The following is a 23220-nucleotide window of genomic DNA, read 5'->3' on the forward strand; positions in this document are numbered from 1 at the left end:
TTCGACGGCCAACACCACGGTTCCTGGTGTGTCCGCTGTGCCGTGCGTGTGATCATTGCTTGTACAGCCCTCTCGCAGTGTCCGGAGCAAGTATGGTGGGTCTGACACACCGGTGTCAATGTGTTCTTTTTCCCATTTCCAGGAGTGTATTTATAAGTTACTGAAGTTGGCAGTTGTTCTTGATTCGAATTGTGGAATACTTTCTTCGTCTTCTTTTAGGAAGGAATTTCGGAAAACGTTATGCATTACTTGATCAAAAGTATCTGGAGTCCTTATGTAATGCGGATTTGATCACTAGATGTTGCGAGAGGCGGACCTGTCGTTATAAAAGGAGGTATAGAGTATTGTGTTGTCAGTATGAAACGGTAACAACAGAATGCGTCGGGCAGGAGAGAGGGATTTCGAATGTGGAATAGTCACTGGATGTCACATGAGTAACAAATCCATCAGGGATTATTCAAACCTTCTAAACCATCTCAGTTCAGCAGCTGGTGATGTGACTATCAAGTGGAAACGTGAAGGAGCTGCCACCGCCAAACCAAGACTTTATGTACTGATGGACAAGGACCATCTAGCATTGCAGAGAATGGTTGTGGAAAAAATCATGAAATCTGGAAGGAATCAGTTCCAAAGTGTTACCAGTAATCACAGTGACTGCTTAGGGAGTTAAAAAGAATGGGGTGCAGTGTTCCAGCAGCTCCTCATAAGAGACACATATCTGTACTCAACGCTAAATGACGCTTCAGATGGTGTACACAGCAACGTCATTGGACAGTGGGTGATTGGAAACGTGTGATTTGGAAATCCCATCGAATGGTGTGGGTTTGGCGAATGCCTGGAGAACGTTACCTACCGTGATACTTTGTGCCAATGGCGAAGTACAGAGAAGGTGACGTTACGGTATGGGTGTGTTCTTCCTGGTTAAGAAAAGGAAGGATATGAACACATTTTACAGCAGAGGGACAATTCAGAGATGATGACTGTTTGTATCAGCCAAATAATACACTCTGTCATAAAGCAGCATCAGTGAGGCAATTGTTTGTGGACAATGGCATTCCTAAAATGGAATGGCCTGCCCAGGGACACGAACTGAGCCAAATAGATCACCTTTGGAATGAATTAGAGTGTCGAATTCGCTCCAGCGCACAACATTGATACATTCTCTGCATTCATCTTTTGAAGAAGAATGTGCAGCCATTCCTTCACAGATCTGATACCTCACTGAAAGTGTTCCCTGTGCCCAGTGGCAGGGTTGTAGATCTGGGAAGGGGGGGGGGATGTCAAATCCAAACGCAGAGCCACGAAGCCTTTTCTTAAGTGGGTTTAAAGCTGCATTGGACTGTGGCAGTTATCAGTCGATCTAAACAAGAAATTAAATTTTGCCTATTGATCACTTACAATGACTGTTAACCTGCAAAATTTGCTGGCAACGAAAAGTGGCATGATGTCTATAGGCTGTCAATGCTATGCTGAGCTCCAGATCCCACTTGTTAACAGTTCATATTGGTTTAGTTCGTGTTGGCTGTCATACGTTTATGATTGCTGCTAACTTCATTGATCTAACAGTTGTAGCACTATACCATCATGGCGAACTCATGTTATGTGTCAGCTGGAAAACAAATAGCCAACAAGTTTGTTTGAATATGAACACCCTTCTGACGTGCGTTCACACTTTGTTATTTTCTTGTGTAATTATATCATAGCTGCTGATTATCTGCACCTACACATGCCAAAAGTTGCACCATTTAAAAGCAGACAGATCACATTCCGTGCCTTCTTATATACCTCCTCAATGTGGTGACAAAGTTCTCCTTCCTACTTTCTCTGCATCTGACACGTAACTGAGATCGAAGTTTAACTTAGCACCAGCATCTAGTACTGATTGCCACCGATATCTACAGAGTGGAATTATTGCATCTGATATCCTCAAAACTTGAAATGAAATAAACATGACTAAAACCATATAGTAATTACCAAAACATGAAGAATTTGAATGCCTTAGACTGAAGAATGTCTCTGAGTTTCATTCATAGTGTTGTAACAGTTACATTCCTTACATGTAAGTTGGACCTATTTCCATTGGGATAAAAATACTTGGTGGCTGTGCCCTTGGGTCACTGACTATTGTTTTTCTTTACAAGAGGGTTAGATACGAACAAAGTCTGTGGACACTTTAAGATATTTCGTCTCAGTGATAGCATGAAGGCAGTTGCTGTACTTACCATGACTATAACCGTGTTGCTTCTCCAGTTCACATGAAGTGATGTTTCACAGTAAGGCTTTTTATTTATATTTTTGAAGACTGGAGTGTTTTTAGATAACTGTGTTAATGTAATCATGTTAACCTTACATGAGAATAAATGTAACTTCCTCATCATTCATTCAATGGTAAGAGTGGGGGTCACCATTTAAATAAACTGTAAATAGTTCTAGTAGCCCTTTCAATCAGTTAAAAATAAGGCAAATTCCCTAGTAGACAGACCCATTGGGGAAAACCTCTTCAAGAGTGGAAATGTGACTTCAGACAAACACTGTGTTTCAGAGAAGCCATGAAAGTAGCTGAAGACACTAGAGAGGAACTGGAAATACTGAGAGCAGATGCTAAAAAAAGCCTTTCAGGGCTGTTCTGACAGATCAACCGAAATTCGTTTGCAGCTGTACATCTAAGTCTTTGCTCCCCAGATGGTTAAGATTCAAAATAACAGACCAAACGTGATACATGATCCTGAAAATTACTACTGAGGGGTGGCCTTTATCCCATTTTTAGATTGTTAACCAAGTTAATGTTTACAGAACATAATAAAGTTCTGTCTGAGTTTTCTTCACTGTTTCAGATTTCAACCAATGAAATACTGTTAAATAGTGAAGAATGGGAAGAGTTCCAGACCTTAATTGAATTCTACATTGAGGATATGGAATGTGGAGTTAGAAATTGAAAATTTCCTTGCTGAATTATGTTTATGGAGAAGGAAATCTGTGAAAGAAGATTCCAAACCTTCACATGCCATAGAAGCACTGCAATTATGCAACAAAGACATGTATCCAAATACCAACAGCCTTCTGAAAATATTAGCCACACTACCTGCGACTGCAGCCACAGCAGAAAGATCATTTTCCACTTTAAAGAGAATAAAGACATACATGTAAAGTTCAACAGGACAGGCTATTTTTGAAGTTGACGTCTCATATTAAGTCATACATCATTTACTATATTATTATTTATTAATATTTACAAGTTCTAAAAATAAATAATGTATGCTGCTGCATCAGTTGAATTAAGCTGATAACTGTGTTCTATCCTTTCAGAGAAGACTGAATGGATTGGCCATCTTGTTCATTCATCATTCAAAATTTATTACACCATTGGAGGTGACAGGTAGTCTTTCCAATACAAATAAGGAACTGAATTGTCATTATAGGGAAGATGCTTATTATTTACTTGTATCTATGTATCACTTTTAATTATTTTAAGCCATGATTTATTTATTCTTTCAACTGTAGAACAATACACTCAGTATGGTTGGCATCAATAGTTTATACAATGCTTCTTATACTTAGTCTTAAGACATTCACAGACACTAATCCTCAGGATGGCTAATTATTTGCCCCTTTATTCAGTTGTGTACCAACTTTGTAAAATACTTTCTTTCTAGATCAACTATGCTGAGAAAGAATGTATTTGAAGCAGACTGTCACATAACATGCAGTTTATAGACAATTTAATCTTTGTTGATCCATTGTGGATAAGATACAGTGGTCAGTCAAATATTTACAAAGGAAAATCACCAGAACAGTCATATGTTTTGAGAAGTTATTTTATTTAGACAACCAGTTTTGGAATCTCAGTAAAGTCATCCTGATGCCCTGCATATTAAAAACGACTATACATGTAGCGTATATCAAGGTATACCATAGCTGACTTTGCAGAAAATGAAACGAAATAACAACAGTCCTTAAAACCTACGAAACACAATTTGCAGCGTTAAGACAAGTACCTATGCACATACAGCACAACAAAACAAAATATATGCACGTTCTGGCTAACACTAAAACTATTTTGCCATCACAGAGTTCTAACAGAACATGCCAAACATTACAGAACACCAAAAACAGACAATATACCATCAGAAGCAAAGACGAATAAAGCAGTTTCATGTTTCTTTTTCTTTCCTTTTTTCTCCACTATCTTCATTTTTGTATACATTTTATTTTTTATAATTTTTGTTTTATCTGTATGTATTATTTTTTAAATATATAAAACCAAAATAATCCTTACAGGTGAGAAACACCCTAGTTCTTAGGAAAACTCATCTTCATTCAAAGTAAAACCGATGAACCTATGAAGTACACAATAGTGTGCATATCTACCACCTACATCTTATCACTACTGGTGATGTACCAAAAGTAGTTATCACAAAATCAAAAATACAACCAAATGCAAAGTTCAATAGCTAACAAAATAATAAGTGAGTAATGGTATGCAAAGAGCATACAAGGAATACTCAAAATATCAAGAGGGCAATTATTATGTACCAAATCAAAAACTAAAAAGATATGACTTTGTGTCCTTTACATCAATAGGTGGGCAAATACTAGAGTGGAACAAACAAGGACCTCGAATTCATATTAACTAAGGGGAGTCCTCCAAAACCTCAATTCACAATGTAATTACTATTTCCTTGGGAATATAAGGTGTCCCACTCGGAAGTGACCCCACAAACATGTGTAGTAACTCTGTTGAAATTGCAGCATGTAATTTGTGACTTTTTGTGTGGCAACATAGCACTCTGCAACATCTTTTGCCACAACAGTGTGTTTCCACATGTCACTATAGCTAGAGCTCAGTGTTCAGTGTTTAGTGACAATGTATCGCAATTCTGTCGAAGAATGTGTGTTTTTTGTGAAACAATATTGGATTACTGGTTCCACTAAGACATGTCAACGAATGTTTGTTGAACGGTTTGGTGACCAGCATATACCTCCTACCATCTGAATGTTGTATACAAAAGTTAGTAAATAAGATGTAGAGCAATGGAACAGTGTTGGATTTTCAAAGCAGGGGAACAAAAAGTTACTGATGTGAAACAATAATTGTTGGCTTCTCGTGGAACGTCTGTTCGATGTTTATCTCATGAATGTGGAGTGTCATGGAGTGGATGTCACAGAGCTGCCAAGAAAGTCAGCATGTATCGACATAGGTTTACTGTTGTTCAAGAAATGAATGTCAATGACAAAGATAAATGCATTACATTTTGTTGTTGTTTCAGCAATTTATTGCTCAGAGGCCAGGAATGTTGCAGTACTCATGGTTCAGCGACGAGACGTGGTTCCACCTCACTGGCTATGTAAACTCCCAGAATACACTTTGTGGTGTAATGAACATCCACATCCACTGATCGAGCAACCCCTGCATTCACAAAAGATTAGCGTGTTCTGCACAATATCACAGCGTCGCATCTTCAGGCCAGTTTTTTTCTAGTCTATGGTGACAAGTACAGTTTATCTCGAAGCGTTTCAGAAATTTGTGAAGCAGTTGGACGACAAGGAACTGGTACCAAAAGGATGGCATCACATGTCACACTCTCGAGTGACTATGGCTTAGGTCAAATCATCTTTCCCCAGCAGAGAGATTTTGAAAAAACTGTGTTCCCCAACATCAGCTGATTTAACACCAGCTGGGTTTTTCCTCTGGGACGGCCCAAAAGGCAAGTTATTCAGGAACAAACACCACAACTTGGGAGATCTATGAGAGAACGCCATCCCTGGAATCCAGGCAGTGACACCAGAAGTTCTGGCAGCAACATTCAGAAATCTGTAGCGTCGCATCCAACTGTATTTTCAAGATGAGGGAAGTCACTTCCAGCAGGTTTTGTGACTCACCTTTATTCTCCCATGAACAAGGTATGAGATGTTCATTTCCTTTTCTCATTTTTATGCAAAGCCTTTAAATGTAATTAAACAAATGTTTGTTGGTGGGGCCTATTTCGAGTGGGACACTCTGTTCTATCGACATGTCCACAAAACGACAAACCCATCTGCATCAGTACTGATACAAAGTAAACTGCATCATAATAGGTAGTGTGTGGTTGGAAAAAGTTAAAAGTAGGGTAGGTATGCGAAGTCTAAGAAGACAACAAAATGTAAATCCACTAATCAAGGAACATACTGATCAAAAAAAAGAGCAACAAATGTGAGTGAAAAAGGAGTTGCTAAAAGGCCTCATACTATAAACTAATCACACAGTGAAACAATACTACATCAAAACCTATTAAATAATGAGGAAAACCAGGACAATAAAACAAACAATGTAGTAGCACAAGCCTGCAGCGCCAGGAGTCTCAACCCACACAGTAAAGCTTGTGTCATAAATTTAAGAACATAGATATTCATAAATTTTGCCTAGAACAGCATATGGAAGCATGTGCAACAGAAGTAGAATTTCACAAAAAATCCTTCATAATATTAAGTGAATATCGAGTACCTACAGGTAACTTTAATCTGTTTGTAAACCATCTTGAAGCTGTATTAGCCCACTTAACAATCAAAAACAAAGAAATAGTAGTTGCTGGTGATTTCAATGTAGATTTCCTTAAAGACTCTCCCAATAACAACTTATCTGAGTTAGGAACACTATCATTCAACTTAATTCCCTCTATAAAGTTCCCCACTAGGGTAGCCAATTGCTCAGAAACAGCCATTTATAATATCTTTATAGAAAAGTCCAATGAACAAAATTATATTACGAAACCAATAGTCAATGGCCTCTCAGATCATGACATTCAGTTTCTTCTGTTAAATGTTAACACTGAACAGGATATAAAATCTGTTAAATCTGAGTTCAAGAGGGTAATCAACAAGCCAAAAATTGATTGTTTTAGGACACTCCTCGGAGACATTCACTGGACTGATGTTCACAGTGCTCATGGCATAAATGAAAAATATAACATTTTTGCTAATATAGTGCTTACCTTATTTGAACACTGTTTTCCCCAAAAACTTACCAATTTTAGAGCAAAGTCTACAAAGAAGTCACAAATTACTCAAGGAAAGTGGTATCTTGTAAAACAAAAAGAAAACTGTATCTGCCAATCGAGAACAGTTCCGATGTTGATGCTATAGCACATTACAAGAAAAACTGCAAAGTATTAAAGACTGTAATATGGACATCGAAGCAAATATATTACAAGGAAAAGATAGTCATATCAGATAACAAAATAAAGACAATATGGGATATAGTGAAGGAGGAGACCGGTAGAACCAGACATGAAGAGGAACAAATAGCATTAAGAGTAAACGATACATTGGTGACAGATGTGTACAATGTTGCAGAACTTTTCAACAAACATTTTATAACTGTTACTGAAAAGATGGAGTTGTCAGGTTCTGTAGATGCTGCTATGGAATACCTCAGACCAGATATTTCAAGTAACTTCCTTAATATGAAATTGACCTACACTACACCATCAGAAATAATGTCCATCATAAAATCTTTAAAATCAAAAACGTCTAGTGGGTATGATGAAATATCAACAAAGCTAATTAAAGAATGTGATTCTGAGTTAAGTAAAATATTAAGTTATCTGTGTAACCAGTCATTTATCAGTGGAATATTTCCTGAATGGTTAAAATATGCTGAAGTTAAGCCACTGTTTAAGAAGGGAGGTAAAGAAATAGCATCTAATTTCCGTCCAATTTCACTTTTGCCAGCATTCTCAAAAATTTTAGAAAACGTAATATACAATCGGCTTTATAACCATCTTATCTCAAATAGCATACTGTCAAAGTCACAGATCAGATTTCTAAAGGGTTCTGATATTGAGAAGGCTATCTACACTTACATTGAAAATGTGCTTAATTCATTAGATAAAAAATTGCAGGCAACTAGTGTATTTTGAGATCTGTCAAAGGCATTTGACTGTGTAAATCCCAATGTCCTTTCAAGTAAATTAGAATACTATAGTGTAACAGGAAATGCTGTAAAATTGTTCAAATCTTATATCTCTGGCAGGAAACAAAGGGTGTTATTCGGAAAAAGACAAGTATCAAGCCATCAGGTATCATCCAACTGGGAACTAAGTACATGTGGGGTCCCACAAGGTTCCATGTTAGAGCCCTTACTTCTTCTTGTGTATATCAACGACCTTTCATCAGTAACATTACCAGATGCCAGATTCGTTTCGTTTGTCGATGATACAAACATTGCAATAAATAGCAAATCAAGTGTAGTCTTAGAAAGATCAGCTACTAAAATATTTTTGGACATTAATCAGTGGTTCCTAGCCAATTCCTTGTCACTATTTATTCTTTAATGAAATTTGTCATTAAAAATATATCACTTTTTCAAACCAACAGTTCAGTTCATGGAATCAATACTAGAAATAAGTATAATCTTGACAAGGATTTAAAGTCACTTAGTCTTGTACAAAAAGGTGTGCATTATTCAGGAACACACATTTTCAATAACTTGCCAGCAGCCATAAAAAGCTCAACAACAAATGATATTCAGTTTAAGAGAAGCCTAAAGGATTTATTGGTGGCCAACTCCTTCTACTCCATTGATGAATTTCTCAGTAGAACCACCTGATTTTATTGTGTATATAGTAATACTACTGCTCTACTAATAACCTTGTGCTTATGAGTGTGTGTGTGTGTGTGTGTGTGTGTGTGTGTGTGCGTGTGCGTGTGTGTATGTGTGTGTGTGTGTGTGTGTGTGTGTGTGTGTGTGTGTGTGTGTGTGTGTGTGTGTGTGTGTGTGTGTGTAAGTACACTCTACCTTCTGCACCATTTCAGTGCAGTAATGTCCTCATTGTAAATAAGTATTATAGTAGTTGCATTACACGTTTATTACCATATAAATAAATAAATAAAAATTTTTATTTTAAATTTAGTGCATTAGTATTTGTAAAATGATGCTTTCATATAGTGTTAATTAAAAAAAGACTATCATTGCACATGGGACCTGTCGAATGGTACATTAGCTTATTTGTTTGAGTTGTAAATATTTATCTTGTATTGTTGTTTTTCTGACATGTTCCACATCCTGGAGAACATCCTCACTACGGATTAATTGGAATGAAAGTAAATCTAATCTAATCTGTGACTCATTGCAGTAGCACATAACAAACTCAAACTTCACAGCTATCAGCAGACTGACATTGATCCAAAATGCACAAAAATAATAAAATACGAGTATATGGTAAGAACATCACAAAATTTCTCATAAAGTGTGTGGTGAAGAAAAAGCTAGAACTATGCCAAACCAGCCAAGGCAGGTACCAGAAGTGATCTACAAAACTACTGTCCAGTATCCCTGCCACCCATCTATTGTAGAATCTTAGAACATCTTCTGAGTCCAAACATAATGTGATATATGGAACAGAATGACCTTCCCCATGCCTATCAGCACGAATTCTGAAAGCATCACTCATGTGAAACTCATGATGTGCTTCTCTTACATTACATCAAGAGAACTATGAAGTGTAGCACTTCGGTATATTCAATATTTCAAGGCTACTGAAAAGCTTTCAGCTCTGTGTCACACCTACACTTACTATCAGAAGTATGATAGTATAGAACATCAAACGCAATTTGTGTCTCAATTGAGGATTTCTTGGTAGGAACGATCCAGAATGTTATCTTGGATGGAGAATCGTCGACAGAAGGGGAAGTAACTTCACTTGTTTCCCCAGTGAAGCCCATGTTATTTATGCTGCATATTAAAGACCTTGTTGAAGGCAACATTAATACTAACCTCAGACGATTTGCGAATGATGCAGGTATGTTAAGGAAGTACTGTCTCAATGAAGCTGCACAAATATTCAGTCAGATTTTAATATATCCAAGTGGTGCATAGATTCACACCTTGTTTTACATATTCAGAAAAGTAAAACCGTGCACTTCATAAAACAAAAAGCATAGTACCTGATGCCTGCAATATCACTGAGCCAATTTTTAGACAACATAGTGGTGTGGAGATAACAGCGATCGGTTTACTTATAATTGGACTGGTAAACTCTCATAAATACTTGTATGGAAGAATCTGTACAGATATGGAAAGGTAGATAAAGCAGGTGACAGACAACAGCTCATCAATTTTTAGACAACATAGTTGTATGGAGATAACAGCGATCGGTTTACTTATAATCAATTATTCAAAACGACAGACACAATCGCATTATTTATTTTGCCGCCAACCGGTTTCAACCCGCGACGGGGTCATCGTCAGGGCAATTTACATCATTTGGTCGTTCGCTGGAGTCGTCACCCTGCCTGTGCATGGTTGGTAACTACAGTTACAAGCTAACTATAGTTACCAACCGTGCACAATATACACCATTTGGTCGCTTGCTGAGTCGTCACCCTGCCTGTCCATGGTTGATAACTATAGTTACAAGCTAACTATAGTTACCAACCGTGCACAGGCAGGGTGACGACTCCAGCGAGCGACCAAATGGTGTAAATTGATCTGAAGATGACCTCATCGTGGGTTGAAACTGGTTGGCAGCAAAATAAATAATGCGATTGTGACTGTCATTTTGAGTAATTGAACAGTTCATCAGTAGGATACTATGAAAAAACAATCGGTTTACAAAGGAGTTTGCTTACAAAATAATTGTGCGACCTGACCTAGAATATTGCACAGGGGTGTGGAACCCATAACAAGTAGAATTAACAACGTATTTGAAGAAGGCCAACAGAAATTGTCTCTGGTTTGATATACTGGAGAGCTTTACAGAGATACTGGAAAACTGAACTGCTACAAATTTGACATAAGCTTTCCCATAAAAGCCTGCTTAAAACGTAGAAGAACCAACTTTAAGTGACGAATATAGGAATATAGTACAACTACAATTGTATTGCTCCTACATATTTCACAATGGAAAGCATTCAGTGAGTACGGAGGTATTTAATTAACATATTTTCCATATGTGAATGGAATGAGAAGAAGCCCTCTAACTGGTACAACAAGAAGTACCCTCTGACATGCCCATCTACATCTACATACATACTTCGCGAGCCACTGTACAGTGTGTGGTGGAAGATGGCCTGCACTATTACTAGTCATTTCCTTTCCTCCACTCACAAACAGAGTGAGAGGAAAACGACTATCTATATGCCTCCATACAAGTCTCGGTTTCTCTTTCTTCATGGTCATTACACGAACTGTATGTTGGCGGCAGTGGAATCTTTTGCAGTCAGCTTCAAATGCCTGTTCTCTAAATTATCGCAATAATGTTCCTTGAAAAGAATGTCGCCTTCAATTCAGGGATTTCCATTTGAGTTCCCGAAGCATCTCTGTTATACTTGCTTACTGCTCGAACCGGCTGGTAACAAATCTGTCTGTCCATGCCTGAATTGTTTCGATGGCTTACTGTAATCAAACCTGGAGGGGATTCCAAACTCTAGAGCAATATTCAAGAATGAGTTACACTTGTGTCCTATATGCCATCACCTTTACAGATGCCCATACTTCCCTTAACTTCTCCCAATAAGCCGAAGTCGACCACTCGCACTTTCGACTGCAGTCCTTATACGCTCGTTATAATTCACATAAATTTGCATCATTCTGCCTAGCTATTTAATCGACATAACCTTGTCAAGCAGATCACAACCAATGGTGTATTCGAACATAACCTGTTCGTTTTTCCTACCCATCCGCAATAACTTACATTTCTCTACATTTAGAGTTACTTGACATTCATCACATCAATTAGAAATTTTGTCTAACAGGTCTTGTACCCTCCTATAGTCATTCAACAATAACACTTTCCCATACACCACAGCATCACAGTATACATCTGCGAATTACTGCTAACCCCATCCGACAAATCATATATGTAAATGGAAAGTAAAAGTGATCCTATCACACTCCTCTAGGGCATTTGTGACGATACCCTTGTCTCTGATGAACATTCACCATAGAGGAAAACATACTGGGTTTCGTTATGTAAGACATCTTCGCGCCACTCACGTATCCAGCAAGCTATTCTGTATTCTGGTATCTTCGTTAACAATCTGCAGAGGAGCACAGGGTCAAATGATTTTCAAAAATTTAGGAACATGGAATCCGCCTGTTGCCCTTTATCCATACTTCACAAGATATCATGTGAGAAAAGAGCAAGCTGATTTTTGCACGATGCTTTCCAAAACAGCGCTGATTCATGGTCAGAAGCATATGTATTATATTAGAATGGAAAATACGTTCAAGAATTCTGCACTAAACCGACGTTAAGGGTATTGGTCTTTAATATTGTGGATCTATTCTTTTACCCTTCCTTTATGCAGAAATCACCTGTGCTTTGTTCCAGTCACTTGGAACTATGCATTATGTGAGAGATTCATGATAAATGGTTATTACTATGCCCTCTATATGGGATTTTGTTCGATGCTCAAATGAAACTTTGGCCTTCCTTTTGTTGTCCTCTAGTGCCACAACAGACCGGTCAATCAGTGACTGTGTAGAAGCCTTAGACCGGCTCAGTGATTGTACATAGGAGCAAAATTTTCTTGGGTTCTCAGTAAGAGCTTTTGCTAAGGCATGATGGTGGTAGCGTTTTGCTTCGAGCATTGGCCTTTTTAAAGACTTTTGCCTGTCGTTGTTTGCCCACTCTCTTTTGAACACAGAATGCAATAGCCTTTGCTTCCTCAGCATCTTCCGAATTTCGTTGCTGACCTCGTTAGGTCTTCCCTGTCCTTAATCCACTTACTCGACACATACTTCTCCAAAGCACTGTTTACAATCCATTTAAACATTGCCCATAATTGCCCTGTACCCATCATACTGGAACTAAATGCTGTCAATTCATTCTCTAACATTATCGGTAGACAACGAATTGACAAGTAACAACGGCTTATCTGCTCTTTCTATCAGAAATACTCCCCTAGCCTTCTTGACTGATTTATTAACTTCAGTAACCATAGTCGTTATGGAGACATCATGGTCACTAATCCGTGTCTCTTTACTGATGTCGTCGATAAGATCAGGTCTGTTTGCATTTACAGGGTCTAAAATATTTCCAGTGCATGGGCTGTCTAACAAGCTATTCAATACAGCATTCGGAAAACGTGTTCAGAAGTATTTCACAAGATTGTCTGTCTGTACTCCCTGCAATGAATCCACAGGCGTATCAGTCCACTCTCAGTAGGTTAAAGCTGCTTCAAATTAATACTGCATGATCTGAGTATTTCTGCACTACTGACTGAACGCTTTCCTTGACACTGATTTCATCTTGACCTCTTATACAAGAACAGACAACCTCACTGTCTCTCCAAGATTAGATCTCAATAGAGACAATATTTTTGTCAACTGCAATGAACACTCCCCGTCATATGGTGTATCATCTGTCTTTTCGACATACATTCCAACAATTGCTAAATATCTAAGGGCTTTCTACTTAGGGTTTCAGCTAACCCTCGGTCCTGAGAATAATTTGAGCACAAGGAATTTCCTGGAGGACAGTAATTCGGGAATTTTGTTATGGATACTTCAACAATTTACTGATGAATTTTAACATTTGAAGTGTCATTACTCTGAACAAAGTCTGATTTCACTAATTGCGAGGCGTCCGGCGGAGTGTTCATTAGAGAAATGCGAACTACAGCCCAGCCTAAAAAACATGATGTGCACACCACAAGTACTCTGCTACCCAAGTAGCCGCTTCCCTTGCGTAGTGCACTGTGACCCATCCAGGGAGCCCTACAATTCCCCACCCGATAACACAAGTTCAGGAATTTGCAGTCAGTACCATCACAGAGTCGATAAAGCCTTTGATTGAGACCCTCCACTCACATGCAAACCAAAGGACCCTGATCAGCTCTGGGAACAATGCTACAAATTTTGAGCTCTACTTGCAGAGCACATACAAAGCAAGCAGCCTTCACCATCTCGGCCAGACACCTGTATTAACTGAGGATGACCTCAGAACCCAAGTGAAAGGCGTCATTGGTGCCAACATGAGCCACAACTTGCAGACAACTACACCCTGCATGCTCGATAGCCACAGGCTCCTCCACATGTCGAATGAGGCCGTCTGATAGAGATACTGAGTGCACTTTGCCATTCTTTCTGGTCCTGAATGCTACTTTCCTAAGAGGTCCATAACAAACATAATATTGGAGCTCCTGATAACAAGCAGACCCCTGCTCCCATGTCCCTTGTCAGACTGCTAAAGGAACAGCCATCTGTCCAATTACAAAGTGAATGGGCAAGGCCAGGTTGCCAGCCTCCACATTGGCCATCAGCCCTCAGCGACACAGATGCCTTACCATAGGACCACTCATCCCACTGTGAGGTCCGATCCACCACATCTAATATGCTAGGAAGTGCGTCGGTAGCAGAGCCTATGGACAAAATAAACGAAGTATCCCATGTGACATGCCATTTTCTCCACCACTACTACACCAAAGGCCCAGATGTCTGACCATCACTAAAAGCACATTCAGCTGTTTGAGAACTGCAGACAGTTTCTCCTACATCTGCACACATACTATCCATCCTAGTATCACTAACTTGAGAACTGACCATAAAAGCACAGACAGACACCTAGTTATGTAATTTGCTACACTGCTGATGGGTCACCAATGCCTTATGAACTGTGTAGCTACCTGTTCACAAGAAATGACTGTATTACAGACTCCTTGTCTCTACACTCTACAGTTACAAAAAAACACGAAATTAAACCTCTTAAAAAGAAAAACACGCAGAAATTTAAGAAATATACCGCTAAGAAAACACAGAAGAAGTTAATACTCAACTTTCCGCTCTGCAGATGTCTAACAGACGACATTTGGAGCTTGACTGACTCGCTTACTGGACTGAAACTAACGTTCCCTGGCTCTTCAAAACAAACAAATGAGTAACCACTGCGCTACACATGACTGAATTTACATTTGCAGCAACAAAACGTAATATTGAACCTCTGAAATAGAAAAACACGCACGAAGTTTAAGAAATACATTACTAAGGCAAAGCAGGAGAAGCTAATACGTAGTTTGCCGCTCTGCAGGTATGTACCAAGCGACAGCTGGAGACTTCACAGTGGTTTGCAAAGTAAAGATGTAAAAAGTTACGTTTAAAATACAATCCATTGTCTACAACTCCGATTGTGAGTTGAAATATGATACTGAATTCATAATGTTGACAATGTCAGTGATAAACACCAACAGTTTTACTGCAGACTTGACTTTACCCCATTGCTGTTTCTCTATACTTAAGGAAAGAAAATGAAGCTTCCATATTCTGTAGGCAGTGACGCCTTTAGATATACAGTCCTTCAGATGGTCAAGAGTGGATGAGAGCATCAGGTGTGGTCTTCCTAAATACATCATACTGGCATTCACCCCACAGAAACTTAAACTTAGATAGGTGGACTGGGAACTGAAATTTAACCAGTTCACAAAATCATTTAGTTCTAGCACTGAACTACTATCTTATTTCTCAGACAATTGAAAGTGTTTTGCATACCAGGGGTATAAGCGTTGTTATACTGAATGTGAAAGAAATTCAGTCCTGTTTGGACTATCTCTGACAATATATCTTCAACTTGTGAGACCTTAACTTTTCCCGACAAAACAGATGGACAGAATTAGTGCTACCTCATCTGTTGATTAATAGTCACTATCGATATTTCTGATGTTGGTTATCTTTGGTTGTGTGGTGACTATACGGTTACTTGTTCTGTGTGTGGTATCTTCCTTGCAGTTTTGCCTTGAGAATGGTACGGTGTGCTTCTCTCGAAATATCGGCGGTGGTCGACGACGGTAGGGTGTGCTTCTCTCGAAATATCGGCGGTGGTCGACGACGTCACCCGGCAGCAAACCCATAAGTTCTTTGAATATCTTCAACTTATTCATAAAAGCAAAAAAAAGTCACCCCCATGGGACACGACGCTAATATCACGTCTCATCACCTCTAGCCTTGATAACAGTCTCAATTCAGTGAGAAGAGAGTACACAAGTTTCTTCAGGTATGCCACATTCAGCTAATCTATTGGTATTCACTGAAGATTAAATCTCATAGTGTTAACAAATTGTGGGGATGTTGATTGCTATGTTTCACCTTGTATTCCAAATAGCCTCTGACATTTTCTATGAGGTTAAAATCAGGTGATTTAATGGGGAGTCAAGGTGTCATACGATGCCTCAGTGTTTGTCGAACAAGTAACATATGTATGCTGACCTGAAAAAAAAAACAACTGTTGCTGCCTTGGAAGATAGGAGTGGCCTCAACATTCTCATCATGAAACTGTAGAAGAAAAGGCAACACTTGGTCATCAAGATTGTTGACATAAACATCCTGGTGCATGTTCATGAGACTCGAATGAGTGATCCCAAGAGATGGTACAAGAAAACATCCCCAAAACATCAGAAAACTCACTTGAAGTACATTCTCTGCACATTGTGCGTTACAGACTTCATTGGGCCATTGGTGCACACAGTTATTTTTATTTATTTATGTGTCTAGTTCTGTAGGATCAAATTATGGAGCAATTCTCCAAGGTCATGGACTGTGTTAGAACATAAAATTACAACATATAAGTAATAACAGATAAAATAAAATGTTTATGAATGCAAAAAAGTCAAACCATAAGTTTAAGTAAAGGCAATCAACAATGTAATGTAACAAACAGCTTAATTTTTCAAGGAACTTCTCAACAGAACAGAAGGAATGACCCATTAGGAAACTCTTCAGTTTCGATTTGAAAGCGAGTGGATTACTGCTAAGATTTTTGTTCTTGTGGTAGCTTATTGAAAATGGATGCAGCAGTATACTGCACATCTTTCTGCACAAAAGTTAAGGAAGAGCAATCCAAATGGAGATTGGATATCTGCCGAGTATTAACTGAATGAAAGCTGATACTTCCTGGGAATAAGCTGATATTGTTTACAAGAAATGACAGTAAAGAATATATATACTGAGACGCCAATGTCAAAATACCCAGACTAATGAACAAGGGTCGACAAGAGGTTTGCGAACTTACGCCACTTATTGCCCAAAGAGCCCATTTCTGAGCTTCTCTTCCTTCACAACTGACCATATGATTTTAATTTCATCCTGTGAATTAGCTATTCTATTTGCATACCACATGCTCTTTGCCTTCCTGATAACATTTTTAAGCACCTTACAACACCGTCTGTAATGGGCTAATGCACCTTGATTGTGACTACTTCTAACATTTTGATGTAATTCCCACTTCGTTCTACATGATATCCTTATCCCACTAGTCAGCCACCCAAGCTGCCTTTTAGTGTGAGTACCTTGCTTAGAATGTTCTAATGGAAAGCCACTCTCAAATAAGATGAGGAATGTGTTAAGGAAATCATTATATTTGCATCTATGTTGCCGGCACTATAGACATCCTGCCACTCTTGTTCCTTAATAAGGTTTAAAAAACTCTCTATTGCCATTGTGTTAGGGTTTCCTACGTACTTTGTGATTACATGTGACATTTGTTTGAGTACAAAAGCCTTTTAGTGTTAAAATTTGTGCATCATGGTTTGGAAGGTCATTCGCACTTTTACTAACAGTATATCTATCTAGTAATAAAGAATGAATGAAAATATTTTCTATGGCCATGATAATGTTCCCCTGCACCCTATTTGAAAAAAAAACACAATCTGCGTCAGATCATGAATTTAGGAGATCTACCATCATCCTTTTTCTTGCACAATCGCATACAAAATTAATCTTGAAGTCACCTAATATAACTAATTTCTGGGACTTCCTATAAAGTGAACCAAGAACCCTCTCTAGACTGAGCAGAAATGCTCTGAAGTCAGATTTATGGCACCTATAAACAACAACAATTAGAAGTTTAGTTTCCCTAAACTCACCTGCCCTGTTGGTGGTGTGAATGGAGCTATCTACTGCCAGTCAAATCTATGGAACAGTTCTGAAGCGAATGCCACGAAGTGGTACCTTCATCTTCGGAATCAAATAAAAGTCACAAGAACTTACGTGTGGGGAGTATGGTGGATGGTACAGTACTTCCCAGTCCCATCGACCGAACAGGGCAGCCACAGCTTGGTCTGTATGCGCTCGTGCATTGTCGTGCAAAATGATGGGTGAGTTGCACAGAAAGTGTCGCCGCTGCTTTCGCAAGGCTGGTCGCAGGTGATGCTCCAAAAACTAACGGTAATACTGTGAACTGACGGTCTGCCATGGAGGATCGTAATGCGTTAGTATAACACAATCACAGTCGTCCACAAGAACCGTCGTCACTTTACACCACTCCATTTGCACCATCAACAAAACAGGCTCTGCTAATGGTACTCTACGCCTTCCACATCACGGGCAATGGGTTCTACACAACGCTGGTGGCTACTTTGAAGGACAGTAACATGTGCAAACATGTAACTGTTTTGATCGGTTGTGAATAAATAGTTGTCACTATTTAAGTTCAAATCCTTGTATATTGAAGAATAACGAGCATGACTGGTCCATGGTTTTCACCTTATTTGAATGACGGAAAGCAATGTATATCAATTCCATGTCAATCACATAACAACAGGTACTCAATACATGATGGAATCGGGTGTGGTCTACCAAAAGGTCGATATTGGGTCCTTTGTTTTTTTCTGATAAAGATTATCTTCCACTTGCTGTTTCTTAAGACAGAAATCTGGAATTTTGTGCAGATGCTACAAGTATATGAACAGAAATAGGTCTTATACCCTTACTGGAAGGGCAGCTAATAAAATAAGACTCAGCATACACAATTCAGAGCTTCTCATAAAACTCTTGGAGCTATAAAAATATGTCTCTCGAAACAATAAAATACAAGAAGCAAAAAGTGTAACATTTTTAGGAATTCAGATAGACTACAACATCAATTAAATAATCCACTGCATTAAATTATTGAAGCGATTAATTTCATTTATGACTACAGTAAGTATGATGGCATCGACGATTTAAAAATGAAGATGCTAGTTTATTGTTCATTTTTCCATTCACTAAGGAGCTCTAGATAATTTTCTGGTTAAATGCAAGATACAGGAATAGTATTTTCAGAATACAGAAGTTTGTAATAAGAATTATATCTGGTGTTAAATCTAGAACATCTTGCACAGACCTCTTCAAACAATTGGGAACAGGAATAGTATGGAACAACTTTGTATTACAGTCAGACTCCTCAATATGGAACCCCCCCGATATGTAAAATCCCTCAATGTGATATTCTAAAACACCTCAACTTGATAGTGTGATGTATTTTATGAAAGTCAATCAGATGCTACTATAGGAGTGTAGTAAGATTCATAATACATAAAACCTCTGATTGTGGAATTGAATCACGTTTATTTTAATTTGGTTTATTTATTTCATTTGAATTATCAAATGTAAGTAATAAATTTTACATACATAAAGAAAATATTTTTTTGTTTAAATTCTGCGAAAATATGTAAAACAGTCATAACCTTAAAAATGTAGTATTGATAATGTCTTAATGGCCTTTAAAATGAAATGCCTAAAAATTAACTTTCAACTGTCAATAACAAAATCATTGACAAAATAATTAATAATTATTTATTTATTACTTGGTTAATATTGTTAAAATTGAGTGGACTAATGATTGGCTTGAAGGTACTACATATTTCAAGTAGGTCTATATAAATTATGTTTAATAAATAAATTAATATCAAATCTCAATTTTTTAAATTTATAAGTGGACTGATGATATCATATAGTGAATAAATAATAACGTAAAGATGATAACTAATTATAAAAAAAACCTTCAGAGTGGAGTTATAAATCTGACTAAATTTTAACACATTGACTGCCACGTGAGTTAAATATAACTCACAGGAAGTGTTCTCTTCAGGCCACACGAGATAAATAGAACTCACGGACATTTTTCCATTTAAAGCTTCGTGGTGCAGGTGTAACTCACAGGAGCATGCTGTGACTCGTTGTTTTGTAGGTTATGGCTCCAGTAACAAATCATGTTCATGGCTTATGGTTTTCAAGAGCTCAAGAGGAGATATTGACATTTGAATTTGTGAACTCTTGGAGCTATAAAAATACGTCTCTCAAACAATAAAATACAAGAAGCAAAAAGTTTAACATTTTTAGAAATTCAGATAAATCAATTAAATAATCCACTGCATTAAATTAATGAAGCGATTAAGTTCATTTATGACAACAGTAAGTATGATGGCATAGACGATTTAAAAATAAAGATGCTAGTTTACTGTGCATTTTTCCATTCACTAAGGAGCTATAGATAATTTTCTGGAGAAATGCAAGTTACAGGAATAGTTTTTTCAGAATACAGATGCTTGTAATAAGAATTATATCTGGTGTTAATTCTAGAACATCTTGCATAGACCTCTTCAAAAAATTGGGGGTTTGGATAACTATGTCACAATACACATATTTATTTAGGTCCCAAGTCTAGCAAATTTTCTCTTTTCACAAGAAATACTGTAAATAATAATACAAGACTAGAAGCATAAAACAAAACCTCTTCAAACATCTCAAAAGGTTAATATTAATGTGGAAAGGTGTCAGATATATAAATGGATACACATATGTTTAAAGACTTGGTACAGCATATTATATATCATGCACATAACGTAGTGGAGTTTATAACTGAATGAAAGAACTTTCTCTTGGGCATCTCCTTCTACTCCATTTAAGAGAATTTTTGTAGATTATTTATAATTTACTCTTCTAGATAAAACTATAATTAGAAGCAGTATAGTAATGCAGCAATGTAACGTCCTTCCCACTGCACTATCCTCAAAAGAAATGAACGTCTTTGACTTCTTTTGACATACCAAAACCACTTTCCATGGTATCGATGGACTGTCTAATTCAATGTGGTGTAATGAAGATTTGCACCTTTTCGAACTTCTGTGAGCAATGGCCTTTTGTGAAACACCTTACTCCAAATATTCATTGGAATATCCTCAGTAATGTTCACTTAAAAATTGGTTGAGATGGGCCTGCATTCACCTGCAGCAGAAATTTCTGTCATGTTTGAAACTAACTGTCACTGACAATTCGTGACACTGGTCTAATGCTCTTGTCTTTAAGATATTTTTACAACCACTATTCTTACTCCTCGTCAGATAACTGCAGGCAGTATAATGTTCCTTGTACACATATCAGACTATCAGGGTTATAGACTTACACCAACAAATCGGGCAAGTTCATTTGCAGAGTGATCATGGGCATGTCCTAACAAGTTAGACCCTCTTTGTCATTCTGTCACGTCACCACATCGAACATATCTCGCTGCTGAATGCATACAAGATACAACCTACTAGTTAGTACACTGCACTTTATTGGCATGACAATGGATGGTCACATGACAGACTGATGCCAGTTCTACATCATCTATGTCCCTCCAAATCGACCAGTATGCTCTTTTAACGGGTGACTAGTATTTTGTCCAGTTACCTTATATAACATTCTTCTAGTTGGTAAGATCTACATTCTAAATAATCAGATATATGTACATACAGTATAGGCACCAAAATATTATCTACATTTCTCCATAGAGTTCGCACTAAACAATCACTGAATTGCTTTTAACAAATTCCCTTACCTGCCACTTAAGTTGTCAATCAGATGGAATGCTAAATCTTACAGCATTATAATAGACTTCGTGATTTACTATATCCAGCGTCCGTTTTGATTTATGTAGAACCAAGATTTTTAGTTACTATAATTTAGACAGGTAGAGGAATTTTCCGAGACTTGCTACATGTTCAATACTCAAAATTTTGGTAGTTGTGTACTGTATATGATCAAAGACTTTACAACAAAAAATTAACTCGTTCTAAGAATAATGAACATCTTAAGAATATCAGTGTAGAGGAGTGGAATTTCGCAATCAAATATAAAGAGCTTAGGATAAACGACATGGAAAGAGGACGTGGCATTTGCTGTAGCATGTTGCTTTGTTACGATACAGTGCAGGTATTATCATATTTCTTGCAACCCGGATAGTTAAAACTAAACAAGTTTTTTCTGTAATTATCAGAAGCGAGAAATTGCTATTCGAACATTATATCTCAGTTCAGAACAAGTGATTGCTGCAAACACGTATCAAAAATTAGCTTTTCGTGTCGTCGTAAAGCATATCTAATGATTGACACAGATTTGCGGTACCTACTCAATGTTTTATTACCTGCACTTACAATTAACCCATTCTGATAATATTATTCTGCCTAGCCTCTCCAGAAAGATCTCGACTACATCATTTTAAACAATAATTTATTTGAAAAATAGTATTACTTTACAAGTATGATGTTTTACAAACGAAATGGGTTTTTCATTAGAAGTGACACGAAAGACTAAATAATCACGAATTAGGAAAGCTCATAATACCAAATTGTCACTTATATATTTTCCTGCGATATTTTTACGTTGTTACATAGCCAACTGCACTGCCAAGTCGACAGTGGTTGTAGAAAAACATTGTGTGCTCTGCAAAGACACATATTAATATAGATATGACTAGTGGTTTGTTTTTCTAATGATGTTTGACAAAGACAGTGTAAACAACGTGTGTGTTGTGATCCATGTGGAATAAGGAAACGTGTGTTGTTGGAATAAACATAATAGCATGGGTAAAGCCAAGAAAATAAAACTTGGGAGAAGAGCTCCGAAGGTAGCTTTAGACAAGCAAATTGAAGAGGACCAGTTTGCTAAACCAAGTAACCGCACGAAAAGTAGGATTCGGAAGGACGAAGACGACAATGTGAGAATCCAGTAATATTTACCAATAATATTTGTGTATTTTAAATAAAACAAAATATTTTCACAGGCTCCAGTGTAAGCTGACTTGCGATCCGCATTTTTGTTTTCCTGTATTTTGTGCTGAAAGTTATGTGTGTCTGTCCACATTCACACATATTTACGATATAAAATGTCACAGCAACATAGCGAAAACAGGATGTGTAGCAGAACTAGTGCGGCATATGTATGGATGAAAATAACTTCACAGGGAGTGTTGTATGTGCAGCATTTTTGTTTATTGGGTTAAATCTTAATTCCATTTGTGCCCAAGAAGAAAAATAATTCTCTTACATATTTTACGGAAAATTTTGACATGACACAATTCTATAATGTCTCAAACTAAAATAATAATCATCAGAGCGAAATATTCCATTAAGCCTAATTTCATGAATACGAAGCATGGCACGCATTACGTGTCCCTCTCGAAAGGAATGAGAGCATCAAAGAATTGAAATAACTCTAGGTTTGTTATTTTG

The 23220-nt window shown here is 37.6% G+C and overlaps 2 protein-coding genes across 3 annotated transcripts in view; one reads left to right on the forward strand and one right to left on the reverse strand.

The window, feature by feature from the left end:
* Positions 1 to 21816, reverse strand: part of LOC126335386 (MAP7 domain-containing protein 1-like) — a 136673-nt gene extending 114857 nt beyond the window's left edge. The window contains exon 1 of one of the 2 annotated variants that reach the window (XM_049998607.1): positions 21549 to 21816. The gene's annotated coding sequence lies outside the window, so the exon portion shown is untranslated. The remainder of the gene's footprint in view (positions 1 to 21548) is intronic. The other variant, XM_049998608.1, reaches the window with a different exon arrangement.
* A 226-nt stretch (positions 21817 to 22042) lies between these two features.
* The window catches only part of LOC126335387 (bystin), a 66759-nt gene continuing 65581 nt past the window's right edge, over positions 22043 to 23220 (forward strand). The window contains exon 1 of the mRNA XM_049998609.1: positions 22043 to 22706. Coding sequence (XP_049854566.1) covers positions 22572 to 22706 — 135 coding nt within the window. The 5' untranslated portion in view covers positions 22043 to 22571. The remainder of the gene's footprint in view (positions 22707 to 23220) is intronic.

This window comes from Schistocerca gregaria, chromosome 2 (genome assembly GCF_023897955.1).
Source record: "Schistocerca gregaria isolate iqSchGreg1 chromosome 2, iqSchGreg1.2, whole genome shotgun sequence".
NCBI classification, from domain to species: Eukaryota; Metazoa; Arthropoda; class Insecta; order Orthoptera; family Acrididae; genus Schistocerca; species Schistocerca gregaria.